The sequence below is a fragment of the Fusarium tjaetaba genome, assembly GCF_013396195.1.
Source record: "Fusarium tjaetaba strain NRRL 66243 chromosome Unknown NRRL66243_c0000280, whole genome shotgun sequence".
Taxonomy (NCBI): domain Eukaryota; kingdom Fungi; phylum Ascomycota; class Sordariomycetes; order Hypocreales; family Nectriaceae; genus Fusarium; species Fusarium tjaetaba.
The window spans coordinates 20,072-33,571 of record NW_023501476.1 but is presented as its reverse complement, the minus strand read 5'-3'; the positions used below and the strand labels follow the sequence as shown (position 1 = coordinate 33,571).

General features: G+C 49.4%; 6 protein-coding genes across 6 annotated transcripts; 3 read left to right on the top strand and 3 right to left on the bottom strand.

Annotated features, from left to right (window-relative positions):
- Positions 1-161: 161 nt before the first annotated feature.
- Positions 162-1,625, bottom strand: FTJAE_11342 (glutaminase kidney isoform mitochondrial precursor; the record flags this gene model as incomplete). The annotated part of the gene is made up of 1 exon (XM_037344275.1): positions 162-1,625. One exon carries the CDS (start codon positions 1,623-1,625, stop codon positions 162-164), a length of 1,464 nt encoding a protein of 487 aa, XP_037201592.1.
- A 1,103-nt stretch (positions 1,626-2,728) lies between these two features.
- Positions 2,729-4,284, top strand: FTJAE_11341 (Ca2+:H+ antiporter; the record flags this gene model as incomplete). The annotated part of the gene is made up of 3 exons (XM_037344274.1): positions 2,729-3,800; positions 3,850-4,070; positions 4,123-4,284. The coding sequence occupies 3 exons, from the start codon at positions 2,729-2,731 to the stop codon at positions 4,282-4,284; spliced, it is 1,455 nt and encodes a 484-aa protein (XP_037201591.1).
- Positions 4,285-4,526: 242 nt separating this feature from the next.
- FTJAE_11340 (alpha-galactosidase 2) lies at positions 4,527-6,874 on the bottom strand (the record flags this gene model as incomplete). The annotated part of the gene is made up of 3 exons (XM_037344273.1): positions 4,527-6,069; positions 6,121-6,727; positions 6,790-6,874. The coding sequence occupies 3 exons, from the start codon at positions 6,872-6,874 to the stop codon at positions 4,527-4,529; spliced, it is 2,235 nt and encodes a 744-aa protein (XP_037201590.1).
- Positions 6,875-7,479: 605 nt separating this feature from the next.
- FTJAE_11339 (cytosine deaminase) lies at positions 7,480-8,844 on the top strand (the record flags this gene model as incomplete). Its single annotated transcript, XM_037344271.1, has 1 exon — positions 7,480-8,844. One exon carries the CDS (start codon positions 7,480-7,482, stop codon positions 8,842-8,844), a length of 1,365 nt encoding a protein of 454 aa, XP_037201589.1.
- Positions 8,845-8,864: 20 nt separating this feature from the next.
- Positions 8,865-10,708, bottom strand: FTJAE_11338 (6-hydroxy-D-nicotine oxidase; the record flags this gene model as incomplete). Its single annotated transcript, XM_037344270.1, has 2 exons — positions 8,865-10,565; positions 10,616-10,708. The coding sequence occupies 2 exons, from the start codon at positions 10,706-10,708 to the stop codon at positions 8,865-8,867; spliced, it is 1,794 nt and encodes a 597-aa protein (XP_037201588.1).
- Positions 10,709-12,304: 1,596 nt separating this feature from the next.
- FTJAE_11337 (uncharacterized protein) lies at positions 12,305-13,490 on the top strand (the record flags this gene model as incomplete). The annotated part of the gene is made up of 2 exons (XM_037344269.1): positions 12,305-12,836; positions 12,889-13,490. The coding sequence occupies 2 exons, from the start codon at positions 12,305-12,307 to the stop codon at positions 13,488-13,490; spliced, it is 1,134 nt and encodes a 377-aa protein (XP_037201587.1).
- Between the last annotated feature and the right edge of the window lie 10 nt (positions 13,491-13,500).

Sequence of the window (13,500 nt, the reverse complement as noted above, 5' to 3'; positions counted from 1 at the left end):
TCTGGACAGCTGACGAGGATTCTATACACATCACTTCGGTGGACAGTTCGTCATTATCTGGTATAGCATCGGACTGGCTGTTATTTTAATCACCGCAAGTACGCATCGGCACAGCTGGTTTCATCAGTATTATTTTCTATTTTATCTTCCAAAACGCCATATCACCATTCATCATTCTTTGAAACAGTATGGCACCCAATTCCCCCAATATAATCCCTCGCAGCAGTCTCATTATCCACAATCTTGAGGTTACTACCCGCCCGCTTCGTCTCCATCTGCAAGACCCCCACGGGGTCTATAACAACCACCGTCCGCCCATCAAGCAGCAACCGTGTGATATCCGCCTGAATAATCTTCTGCGCCACCGCATTGAACGAAAACACATCGCGGAACGAAAACACCACAGCGCACACGAACCGACTCCTTCCAGAACCTGGATCATCCGGGTTCGGGTCCCCGAGCTCTCGTGTGATGGCGCGTGTTAGGCGCTCTGAACCGCCGAAGCGGACTACACCGCGCAGACTGAAGATTATGACTTCTTTGTTGCAGTTTGTGTGGTGGGGCTCGTTATCACCAGGGAGGATTGTCGCGACGGATACGCGCACGGTTGCTTGGGCGATTTGGCTTACGTCCATCATGTGAAGACCCATGTCGCTGGATAACTGCTCGCAGATAGCGACGCCGCGTACGCTGTTTCCCCGTGTATCAAGCTTAGGGGAAAACACAGCGATACCCATTTGACCAGGTAGAGCACCGATGATACCGCCAGCAACTCCACTCTTGGCGGGGATGCCAATGCGCGATACCCAGTCACCTGCAGCATCGTACATGCCGCAAGTCGTCATGACGGAGAGGATCTGCCGCACGCTGTCTTGAGGAATGATCTTTTCTCCCGTCGCGGGGTGACAGCCCGCGTTGCAGAGCGTAGCAGCCATGGTCGCCAAGTCTCGAACGTTGACGTTAATGGCGCATTGGCGGATATATCCCTGCACGATCTGTTGAGCATCGCCGGTGATGATACCAGCTGCTTTGAGCATGTAACCGATTCCCATGTTTCGATTGGCGTCTCTCAGCTCAGCTTCGTAAACTTCTTCGCAGACGCGTAGTTGACGACCTGCGAGCTTCGACATGGCTTTGAGGATGCGGTCTGATCGTTGCTCTGCTGTCCAGTCTGGTCCTCCGATGAGAGAATGTGCTGTGATGGCTCCGGCATTGATCATAGGATTCATCGGCCTGTTACTCCCGCGCTCCAACGACAAACTATTAAACGCGTCACCCGAGGGTTCCACGCCAATCTTCTCCAGCACCTTCTCCAACCCCGCATCCTCAATCGCAAGCGCATACACAAACGCCTTTGAAATAGACTGCATCGAAAACTCAACGTCGTCATCACCAGCAGAGTAAATCTGGCCATCAACCATCGCCAGCGCAACAGCTATCTTTGACGTGTCCGCCTTTGCCAGCGTCTCGATGTAGCTGGCGGGCTTGCCATCTTCTATGGGCCGCGCATTCTCCAGCACGCGGTTGAGGTAGTCGGGGATGGGGGACTTCATCGGACGGAAGGGAATGGGCTTGAGCTGCTTTGATGGAGGAGGAAAGAAATTAGTCCTCACCGCTGAAGGCATTATTATGTGCGTCGCGGGTGATGTCGTAAGCCAAGCTATTTGAATCAAGCTGGACGAAAACGGATCTGTCCAATCACGATGGAGACGCTGTCGTGAAACTTTGGACTAGTCGGAATCGAGATAGAAGATATAAGATGGAAGAAAAGAATGACTATAATTATTGTATCGGTAGAAAAAAGAAGAATAGTTATATAGTCTAGCAAGAGAAATTGACAATTGGTAAATTTTCATCACATGAGCTCAGACTTTTTCACCCACAAAAGTATACTGTATGTAAAATTTACATAACGATAACTATACCAGTCCCTCGCGCAATGACAACGTGCTCCGTCGTAGGCGTGACCCAACAACACTAAAGTGTATTACCATTTTACATAATAGGCGTTCTCGGTAAGGCGAGAATGAAACTCTGCCCATCGGTGAGAATCGGTGAGCCTGCAGGGTGAGTGCGGGGAGACGGGTTTCTCATTCGTTGGTCTTGGTGTCAAAAAAATAAGACTGCCGATGACGGGATCACGGGTGTTTTTTGCGAGCTTATGCTTGTATTTTTTTCGTCGGGGGCGAGATCTTGTGCGCGCTAGTATCGAGGGCGACCATTCCGTGATGGGGCTGTGAAACATGGCTAAACCTCTTAAAGAGATGGTTTCATTATCGATAAGTCTGGAAGACTTTAGCTCTGTAGACTTTCACAGTGAGAGCATATCTAGCCTGTTGGACACCTGACTGGCTGAAGACCCTTCATCTCATCGAACCCTCCCTTGATGAAAAAAGTCAGATCAGATTTTACTCTGCGGGGTAAAACCATGGCCAATGCTTCTCCCAGAGTCTAGAACCCTGCTGAGCAAAACGTCAGCAAAAAACAAGCTTTGTTTAGAGTTTCGATCCCTGCCTTGAGCCCCCTGTAAATGTGTCTCATCACAGCGTCTTCATTGGACATCAACTGCGCCACCACCGCAAACACCAGCGTCACGTTATTACGATCCCAGCCCCTTTCTGTTCTTATTTCTTGGCTTTCTCTCTTCCCGAAGCCTATTTTCAATCTTATTTCACTTAAGCTTCTGAGATCTTGAGTGTTTGTTTGCTTGTGATTCTCAATCGCGATAATGGCGAGCAATATCCTCCCGGGCCATGGCAACGGTCACAGAGATGAATCAACTCCGCTTCTGCCGCAGATCTCAAGTCACATTGCTCACGAGGGAGAAAGTGGACGAAGTGGTTTTCATCCTCGTCATTTCCTCGCTGTTCTCTGGCGAAGCTCCTGCACCGCGTCGAAATGGGTAAACATCCTCTGGCCGTTCGTCCCCATCGCCATCATCCTTCAGTTCTTCCCTGGCCTGCATCTCTGGAAGTTTGCTACCGCGTATATCGCTGTCATCCCAACTGCCAATCTGCTTGGCTTCGCTGGGCAGGAGTTTGCGCGGAAGTTGCCCAAGGTAGCGGGTATTCTCATCGAGACGACGTTTGGATCTATCATTGAGATTATTCTCTTTATTGTACTGCTATCGAAGCATGAGGTCAACGCTCCTGAAGATAACGGCGACGAAGGCAATCTCATTCCTATCATCCAAGCTGCGATCCTCGGTAGTATCCTGACCAACCTCCTTCTCTGTCTCGGCCTCTGCTTTTTCGTCGGTGGCCTCAAGCAAGCCAGTCAAAAGTTCCACGCCATTGTCTCAGAAGTCGGCACCGGACTCCTACTCGTCGCAGCATTCGGTCTCCTCATTCCCAGCGCCTTCTACTCCGCCCTCAAAGCCGAAGTCGTACCTGACTTCCCCGGCTTCCGAATTCTGCACGAGAAGTTCACAGAGGGTAAACTCCAAGACGATGTTCTGCGCATTAGTCAAGCTACGTCTATTGCACTGATCATCGCGTTTTTCTTCTACATCTGGTACCAGGCTAGCAGCCAGCATAGTATCTTCGATGAGGTTATTGAGATGGATGAGCATCGGGATGCTGATCGCGAGGCTGACATGGAGAAGCCCAAGTTTACCATGACTGAGGCTATTATTGCTATATTGATTGCTCTTGCTTTTGTGACTGCTCTTCTCATCTTCCTCGTTGAGAAGATTGAGCATGTTGTTGAGAGTGGAGTGCCTGATCAGTTCTTGGGTCTTATTCTATTACCTTTTGTTGAGAAGGCTGCTGAGCATCTGACAGCCATTGATGAAGCTTATGGTGAGTACAATTCTTCATTCGTGAGTTCATAAACTAACTAATTTCTCAGATGGCGTTATCAACGTTGCCCTGTATCACTGCCTCGGACCATCTATCCAGACAGCCCTATTCAACGGTCCCCTCGTCGTTCTCGTCGGTTGGGCCATCGGAAAGCCCATGGACTTGAACTTTGAGATCTTCATGATAGTCCTCCTTGTTCTGTCCATTTTGGTGGTTGGAAACTTCCTTCGTGATGGCGAGTCCAACTGGCTTGAGGGTGCACTCCTCGTGGTAAGTCAAGTCAAGATCAACTTATAAGGGGCTCAGTGACTGACATTACCAGGTCATATATGCTATTATCGCTATCGCGTGCTGGTACTATCCTAACCCTGACGTGGCCACTTCCAATGGCATCGAAGGTTCTGAGATGGTCAACGTCACGATGAGTGTCGATACTCTGCGTCAACTGCAGAAGCTCATTAATGCACAGCTGCCACAGATTTGATCTGCTAAGCTTATACGGAGTAGTGAAGCAACCTTTTGGCTGCCCGAGAATTTACGAGAGAGTGAAGATGGAAGGATGCCAGTGAAGCGGGGAATTATCTTGGTGGAGGCTTGCTTTTGTGCTTTTGCGTGTTGGATGGACAGTTCGAGTTATTATGTTATGTGACGATATTGAGATTACCGAGCGAGCCATTTATTTCGAGCTTTATTTACAGTATGTTGCTCATAGCCTAGCTACCCAAACTACTGCTTCTCAATCATCAAGACTTGGCTATCATAATCTCCCTCGAACCTCAACTGAATACCAAGGTTCATCAGCGTTGAACCAGAAAGCGTCTGGTTATTATCAACTCTGTACTTGGCACTCGCATCCAAGCCTTGAAGTCTGAACCAAGGCCAGGAATTGTTGATAGTCGCCCTTGTCTGGAATGCAAATAGCACGACTTTCTTGCCATCCTCGGAAATGAACTGTGCCCCCGGATAGTTTGTTTCCTCAGGTAGGGCAAGTCTGTAAAAGTCTCCATTAATAATGATAGGGTTGATCTTTTCAGAAAGCCCAATAAGGGCAGGAATCTGTTCTTTCTCCTCGGGCTCGAGATCGCTAGGGTCAAGTTCGACGCCAAAGGAACCGCCCATCATGGCAACGTGGGCTCTGAACTTGACAGAGGTGATTCTCTGGGTGTTGCCATTAGGCACATGCGACAGATGAGCTCCCATGGCAGATGGAGGATAAGCAAGTGACGTGCCGAATTGGATCTTGATACGCTCCACTGCATCTGTGTCATCCGACGTCCAAATCTGAGGGAACCAATGAAGAACACCGGGGTCAAACCGCCCACCACCTGAAGCACAGCCTTCCCACAGAACATCAGGGAAACGACTCGTCAAAGTCTCAAAGACGTGATAAAGACCCAGCATATACTTATAGTTGAGGGTAGGGTCAGGTGTCTCGTGGATTCCACGGTTGTTATCCCACTTGACGTAGGAAATTGGTGACTCGCGGAGAACTTTGGAGACGGAGTCGATGATGAACTCTTGGACCTCGGGTAGAGCTACGTTGAGAACTAATTGGTTGCGCGTCTCGGTTCGGGGATATGAACCTGCGTGGATCGCCCAGTTGGGGTGTTTGTCGTACAAATCTGATTTGGGATTCACCATTTCGGGCTCGAACCAGATACCGAACTTGAGATCAGCGGAAGCATTAGCAATTCTTAGGTCGGTGACGTTCTCAACCAGAGGTGTCAGTCCGTCAGGGAAGCGTTCCTTGTTAGGCTGCCAGTCGCCTAGACCAGCGGAATCGTTGACTCGCGGATACTTGTTACCGAACCAGCCATCGTCCATGACGAACAGTTTGATACCCAGTTCAGCAGATTGTTTGGCGATCTTTTCAATGGCGGTTTCGTTAATCTCGAAACCCAAGCCCTCCCAGCTGTTGAGAAGGACAGGACGCGTCTCTTCAGCGTATTTGCTCTTCATCAAATGCTTCCTGTACAGGCGGTGGAATTGTCTGGACATGCCACCGACACCTTTGTTTGAGAATACGGAGACGACCTCGGGAGTGGTGAAGGTTTGACCGGGTTTCAGGGGCCATGAGAAGTCTAGAGGATTGAGACCGAGAATGGCGCGGGTGAGTCCTTGGGAGCTCTTCTCAACGTCGACGGCGAAGGAGCCGGTGTACACTAGCGAAAAGCCCCAAGCTTCGCCTTGAGTTTCTGTAGTCGTTGATGAAACGAGAGCGAGGAACGGGTTGTGCAGATGAGAGGAATAGCCAGTAGAGCTCTGAAACCTGCGATGCTGTTAATGACTGATATCGTATGTTCACAGAGGTAATGCTTACCCTTGGGTTCCAAAGTCTACCTTTCGGCGCACGCGCATGCCCTCGCGAGCCCAATCACCCCTAATCTCAATAAGATCCAGATCATCCTGCTGCAAATCAACACTCCAACTCGCAACCTTTCTCAAATCCACCGTCGCATTCCCCCGATTCGTAATATTCACACTCCTCACAACAGCATCATATTTCGGAAAGATCGAATACGACAGATCAACAGCAATAGAGCTATAATTGTCATACAAGCTCACCACCAAAGTCGACACCTCAACAGCCTCGCCAAACGTCGACGGAAGACCAGGCAATCCAGGCTTTCCCTGCACAACTTCGTGAGACTTGTACCGAAAGTCAGTGACGGTCGTGCCGCTGGCTTGTTGGAGCTGAAACGCTGGGACGCGGAAATCTCCTCTTCCATGATCGGGGAATTCGCGGCGCACGCGGCCGATCAAATTGACCCAGCCTTGGATGGGGCCGATTTCAGCGGTGATGCCATCTTCGGCGACGGGACCGCCGTAGTGGTCGTTGATAAGGTCGCCGGTGGTGTTGTCGACGTGGAAGCGGTATGAGACGTTATCGCCGTTGAGGGCGAAGGACGTGCCGTCGACTCGAATTGCTGCAGACATGTTAATATTGTTCAATATGAAGATGAAGATGATTTTGAGAATAAAGACGCACGATCTGAAGTCTCCGCGAGAGCCGAGATGGCCTGACAGAACAGCACTGCCGTCGTCGTAATGCCCTTCAATGTAACGAGCACCATCTTGACCCTAGCAAAAGTATTTTAAACGAAAGTCAAAACCGAGGGGTTTTATCCGCGGGATCCGACATCTTTTTATAAACCTTCAAAAACATATCATCAAGGTCAGATGGAAATTACGAGAAGCCCAATATGTAGCAACTCGTGATGATCTCGAAACGGGCCGATCTTGAATTGGAGTTTGTGGAGGAGAGATTGGACTTCTTGATGGTGGAGTACCGAAAGATACCCCTTTGAGTCAAGATTGTCATCGTTTATGCGGAGGATCAGCCCAGATTCCCCAGAATTGGAGATCGTTTAGAGGATAAACTTGGTTGTGACGTTGAGTTTATCCGCGCAAATAAGAAAATGAGTTGAAAGCATTTCGGCAATTGGATTCAGTTGGTAATGTCAATTCAATGAGATACTTACCCAGTCAACAAAGGATCTTGAAAGTAAGTCACAGGTGAAGGCCGGATAATTATTCACCCTGACCAATATCCATCCAGACTTGATCATGATTGGTCCACATTCGAGATGAGGGGAATCAATGACACTGTGAATGGATTCACGATCATCACGAGTTTATTCTCTCAAGCCTGCAACTTAAAGGATTTTAATACCTCAACATGGACCTCAAAAACATTATTCTTCCGTTCCAAGACACCTCAACGCAATGGGACATCCGAGTAGACGAAGGAGTAGTGACCTCCATGAAACCAGCCGCTGGCAAGACATTACCTAGCGTAATGCTTCCTTCACTCTGCCATCCTCATATCCATCTTGACAAACCATATCTTCTTACCTGCAACCACCCAAAATCCTCAAACCACCCAGATTACTCTGATCTGGCTCCCAAAACAGGAGGGTTTCAAGAAGCCTTGGCCAATACAGCTGAAGCGAAGAAACGCTACACCGAGGAGGACTTGTACATACGAGGCTCTCAGCTTATAGCGACAAGTTACAAACAAGGTGTTACATTCATGAGAGCCTTTGTTGAGGTTGACTCCGTCACTGAGCTGAAGACTTTGGAGGTCGGACTGCGGTTGAAGAAGGAATTCGAAGACTTTCTGGAAGTACAAATTTGCGCTTTTGCACAGGATCCTATATTCTCGACGGAGAAGGGAGAGGCAAACCGAGCAATGTTGGAGAAGGCGCTTGAACGTTTCGGTTCGGATATCGAGGTCATTGGGAGTACTCCATATGTGGAATCTGATCCTGAAGCGCAGAATCAGAATATTCGGTGGGCTATTGAGACCGCATTGAAACATGGGAAACATCTCGACTTTCACATTGAGTTCAATTTGGAGGGCGATGGAACCCATATGTCTGTTTTTGATCACGTCATTGAAGAGCTCAAGCGTCTGAAGTGGCCTACACATCCCGGTGCTCCAACTGTTGTTTTTGGGCATGCTACAAGACTTACTCGTGCTTCGCATGATGATCTCGTCAAACTGTCGCAGAAGCTGAGAGAGACAAAACTGCCCGTTCATTTCGTCGGACTGCCAACCAGCGACCTCTACATGATGGGCAGACACGGTTCGGATCGTCCGGAACAGAGCGAACCGCTCAGTCGACTATGCGGTACTATCATGGTACCAAAGCTAATCAAAGATTTTGGAATCAACGCCTGCTTGTCAGTCAACAACGTTGGCAACCCATTTACTCCCCACGGCGATGGCGATCCTCTAAAAATAGCCAGCTTGGGAGTTGGGTTATTCCACGCCGGAACAGTCGATGATGCAAAGATATTGTATGAAGCTGTCAGCACGCGAGCAATGGACGCTTTGAACCCAAGGACTGAAGGACATCATGCTATGTTCACATTAGCGGAATTCCGCCCGATGATGCCGATGCTGCTGTACAAGAATGAAGAGAATATGGAGATCAGATCGGAACTTCGTAGCATCCAGGTCCCGGCGCGGCAAAGGCTTAGCATCCAGGATATTGTCTGGGATCCGCCAGAAACACGACTTAGAAGCATCGTTGGATAGGCTATAGATACTCATAGCACTTACGCAACTCTACATAAAGGCCCGTCTGGCCTCTCAACCCACTCCTCAGACCCAACACAAGTAGGACAGTAAAAAACATGAGAAGGATCATACTTCCTCTTCGTCTTGAGATGCTCACCATACAAACTCCCATAGAACGAATTCTTCCAATCAGGGTCATTCCGATCACCCTCATTCATGTACCCACCAGTCTTAGGAGCCAACTTCTTCGCCGCAGCACCCTTGACAAACGTCACGTCGTCATTCGCTGCTTTGCGCTCAGCAGTGTTGCCGGTTCGAGGAATACCCGTGCCTGAGATGAGAACGTAGTGTGACTTTCGCCAGGCTGGGTGTAGACCGCTTGTCTTGTCGGAAGCGTCTTTGAAGACTTGGCCTCCGGATGTGAGAAGAATAACGCTTGTGCCGAATTCATCGGGTTTGCCGCTCATGACTTCGACGGCATCTCGGACTTTGTCGAAGCTCTTCACGCTCTGACGGTCGATCAATCGCGAAGTCAAGACAGAGGTGTCGCCAGTTGGGTCGTACAACCCTGACTCAGTGTGGTAGAATGACCAGTAGTCATCGTACGTGGCCCAGCTCTCGTTGATGTAGAGCTTGCCTTCATACTTCGCCAAGGCCTTTCGCACCGGAGCCCAAGCCGCCTCAGCTTCTTCACGGCCCTTACCAATTGTCCAAACACCGTGTGAATATCCAGAGGTAGCGTTGCCAACAAAGACAGTGGGAAAGTTTCGAAACCAGTAACCGTAGCCAGCAAAGCCAGCGTCGTTGAGATCAGGAAGCGACTGTAGAAGAACAGTCACAGCGTCCAGAAGATCTGCATTCTTCTCTGTCTTCTCCAGCGGTGCGATCTGAAGATGATGAGCTGTGACAGTCTTGACGTTCGGATGAGCTTTGATGGTGCTGCTCAGAGTGATACCATAGCCTGGCCCTCCGCCACGCATAGAACGGAAAAGATCTGTGTTCTCACAGTGATTAGCGATGACGACTCGTCCATCAGCCAGCATCACTTCTGCCTCAAGAATCTGATCTGCACCAAGACCGTAATTCCTCGTGGCAGGTCCATGGCCACCGCCAGAAGCCCACCCACCGATGGCTCCAGGCGTGATAGAACCTCCACCAACTGCGATGACATTGTTCGCCTCAGCTACCTTGTACACCTCGCGCCATTGGTAATTACCATCAATCTTGATAGCACTGCCCTTCCAGCTTGACTTTTTACACTGATTCTCAGATTTGTAAGTCTTCTGAAATTCAGTCCCGCTCTTGAACTGATGAAGCCACAGCTCAAGACCACCAAATCCATCGGAGCGACCAAGAAGATCATGACCTGTTCCGGTAACAACGAGCCTGATATTCTTCTCGCGCGCATACGAAATGGTACTTCGTATTTGAGATAGTGTAGTAGCATTGACAGCGTAAACAGGTAAAGACCCCAGACTGCAGGTCGTAGGCTGTTGACCTGCAGCGTAGTCCACAGGCGCGCAGGTGATGTTGTACGGATAAGGTCTCCCGATAGGATTCGACGACTGGAAATCCTGATCCGACCACATTTTGTTCACATACGCGCACTGCTTCAGATCCTTCTCTGGACCAGGGTAGCATGACTGTGCGATTGGTTCAGTCTTGATAAGACTTCCGCCAATCTTCTTGTCAAACGCTCTCCATTCTGCAGTCGAAGGCCAGCAGGATTGGCCGGGAATCTTTATCCGTTAGTAACGTCAAATCTGATAGATGATTATCGTATACTTACGCATTTGCATCTCGGTGCTGAACCAATCGCTTCTGCGGAGAAGGTTCCAACGGCAAGTACCGCGAGGAGAGGAAAAAGAGACCCGGGATACATGCTGAGCTGAGCTTTGGGCCGTAGGAAAAAGAAAGGTGAGGTGAGGTGCAGAGGGGGGATGCAGCCAAGTGGCTCTCGTCAAGTTTTAATCTATGCGGAACATTGTTTTTTTTTGTAATGCGTCATTTCGCCGCAGCGGAGTCCGAGGTTGTGCAACCCTACGGAAGGGAAAGGAAAGGCTGCTCTGGGAATTTCACAGTCTTGTCATGATGTTAGTGGCGTCTCTGTTTGCTCACTTTCTGACGAAACTAGAGAGTTTGGGGGCAGGTATTGGGAGTCTGGAATGATTGTTGGTGGGATGCAAACTTCATGCAGGCACTGGGAACCCCTGATATGCAGGTATGCGGCAACGTTGGGAGGCTCCAGATCAGATGTAACGGCTTTTTGTCTGCGAATCAGGACTCTGTAATGCTGAGTGGTTTGTGAGTTATCATATACTGGACATCATCCATGTAAATCTGAATTTATTGGGCTTTTGTCAGACCAAGAGTCCGAAGCAAACAGATCGCCCCCAAACTTGACTCTATTAAGGATCATGCTGGCACGAGAGTCACTGCCCTTGTCTGTATCAACAGATACATTTTATCTGATTTTAATATGGACCTCTCTGTCCAATATCTCCAATCTAAGCTACTGGTCATTGCGTCGCCCTACCATTTAAGCATGAGACATCCCCTCGCTTCCTCCGCCAAGATCCATCCCAACCAGGGCCAAAGTCCGTTATAGGAAATCAACAGCGGAACTAACCGTCATCTCATCTCCACTCCGCGTTTCAATTAATGCAATCACTCATCTAAACCAGCAAAAGATGATCCTGCATTTTCTTACATGTAATTGTTTGCCACTCCAACCGTTGGTAGGGCTTATCGCAAGCGGGCAAGATCTGCACTGTTTGTCGTACCTGGAACCAACTACATCTGCGGCTGAGAATCCCTCAATGCTACGTAAGCGGAAATGGGTCGATGAAAAAGCAATTATTTGAGTGCCTGGATCTATCTCACCGAGTGGCTAAAGTGGAAATGGCTGGTTGGATCAATCAATTGGGGCAAACTGTTGTTGTCTCTTTTCTCGCGTTTGAACGGCAAATGACAGAATTGAAGGGCTGATGCTGTTGTACCCTGTTCCCTGCTCTGCAAATGCTCCTCACCTTTCAAGCTTGTGATGGCCAGTTCGCAATTGAGTTGCGTGCTATTTAGACTTGCTTGGAGCCAATTGCTTGTAGAAGAAGAAAAAAATACTTGATGTCCCACTCTGCGTCCTGCGATTGACCATAGATATTCCCCAACTCGACCATCAAGCACTTCTATCACACTGCACCGTGAGCTGTAGAATCCGATTTGTGATTCGCATCACTATCAACAACGAGTAAAGATCTCCCTTTTGGTCAAATTACTTTTTGTTTCACCTGCGCCGTGATGCGGCTGTGGCGCTACCTTGATTGCCCAAACCCATGCCTCTCCTTTGTCCTCGAGTTTGTCGCATCCGATCCAATCACTCCTAAACCAACACATTTATCGCCGCCACGCAGGATACTCCTCTCCCCTATATCAGTATGCATCCCAGAATGTCTCATGCAAGCCACCCCAAGCCATCACCATGTCAACTCCTCCACCGCCAGACCCAAACGCTCCCCTCACAGGTGCTGCTCGCTCTGTAAATCGCCAAGGACTCGTCATAATCGTCTGGATATGCTTTACTATCGCTACGCTCTTTGTATCGCTTCGGCTTTTTGTACGATGGCATCAGAACAGACGCTTTCTTGCGGATGATTATTGGATTACCTGGGCGTGGTTGTGTACTCTCACCATGGCCATACTGCAGACGGAGCAGATGGGTCCGCTGTGGTATATGACTTACCTCCAGGCCGGTCGCATCGCCTACGATCCGAGTGAGCTTGAGTTCCAACGGAGTCAACTCACGCGATGGCAATTTCCGATCATCAAGCTGTTCTGGATCATCTTGTGGTCTGTCAAGGCGAGCTTTCTGGCGCTATTTTATAGACTTGTACAGCCGTTTCCTGTCATCCTTCGGTGCTGGTACGGTGTCTCGGTGTTTGCAGCCTCAGCACTCATTGTGTGTATCATCTGCAGTGTCCTTACCTGCACTCCTCCTTCCAACTACTTCCATGGTAAGTCAACCATTTCACTCTCAGTATCTGGTCAGCTACTGACTGCTCGTAGGCAGCTGTGATTCCCCACGAGAACAATGGAACCAGTCCTTCAACGTCATCTTCTCAACGACCGTCGACGTCGCGACCGACCTCATGATCATAGCGCTGCCGATCGCTATACTACCCTCTCTACAACTGGACAGGAAGAAGAAAGTCGGACTTGGCGTTGCCTTCTCTCTGGGTATCATCATCATCTGCGTGGCTATTGTGCGCATGTCACAGGTCATCGTTGGAAAGAAGGTCGATCTCGTGGGTTTGGCTATCTGGGGTGCCGTGGAAACAGCGACGGCCCTTGTCGTCGGTTCACTTCCAGCACTCAAAGGCTTGCTGACACGAGGCATCAAGAAGTACGCGACATCGAGGAGTGGTCGAACAGATCCAGCTAATTACGACAGCCGAAGTTCTCAACGTCGGCGGGGTCACGGTTCAGCGATGACACCTCGGGCTATTGTGGTTTCCGATTGCATCCCTCTCGATGACCTTCATCGCAGTCGCCATGTTGACGGAGGGATATATGTACACAAAACATTCACGACTGCTACAACGAGGGATGATAGTTCTTCTCAGGGCGAAGGGGATGAAGCAGCTATAGTGAGAGCACCGCCAAGATAGAACAAGTCAT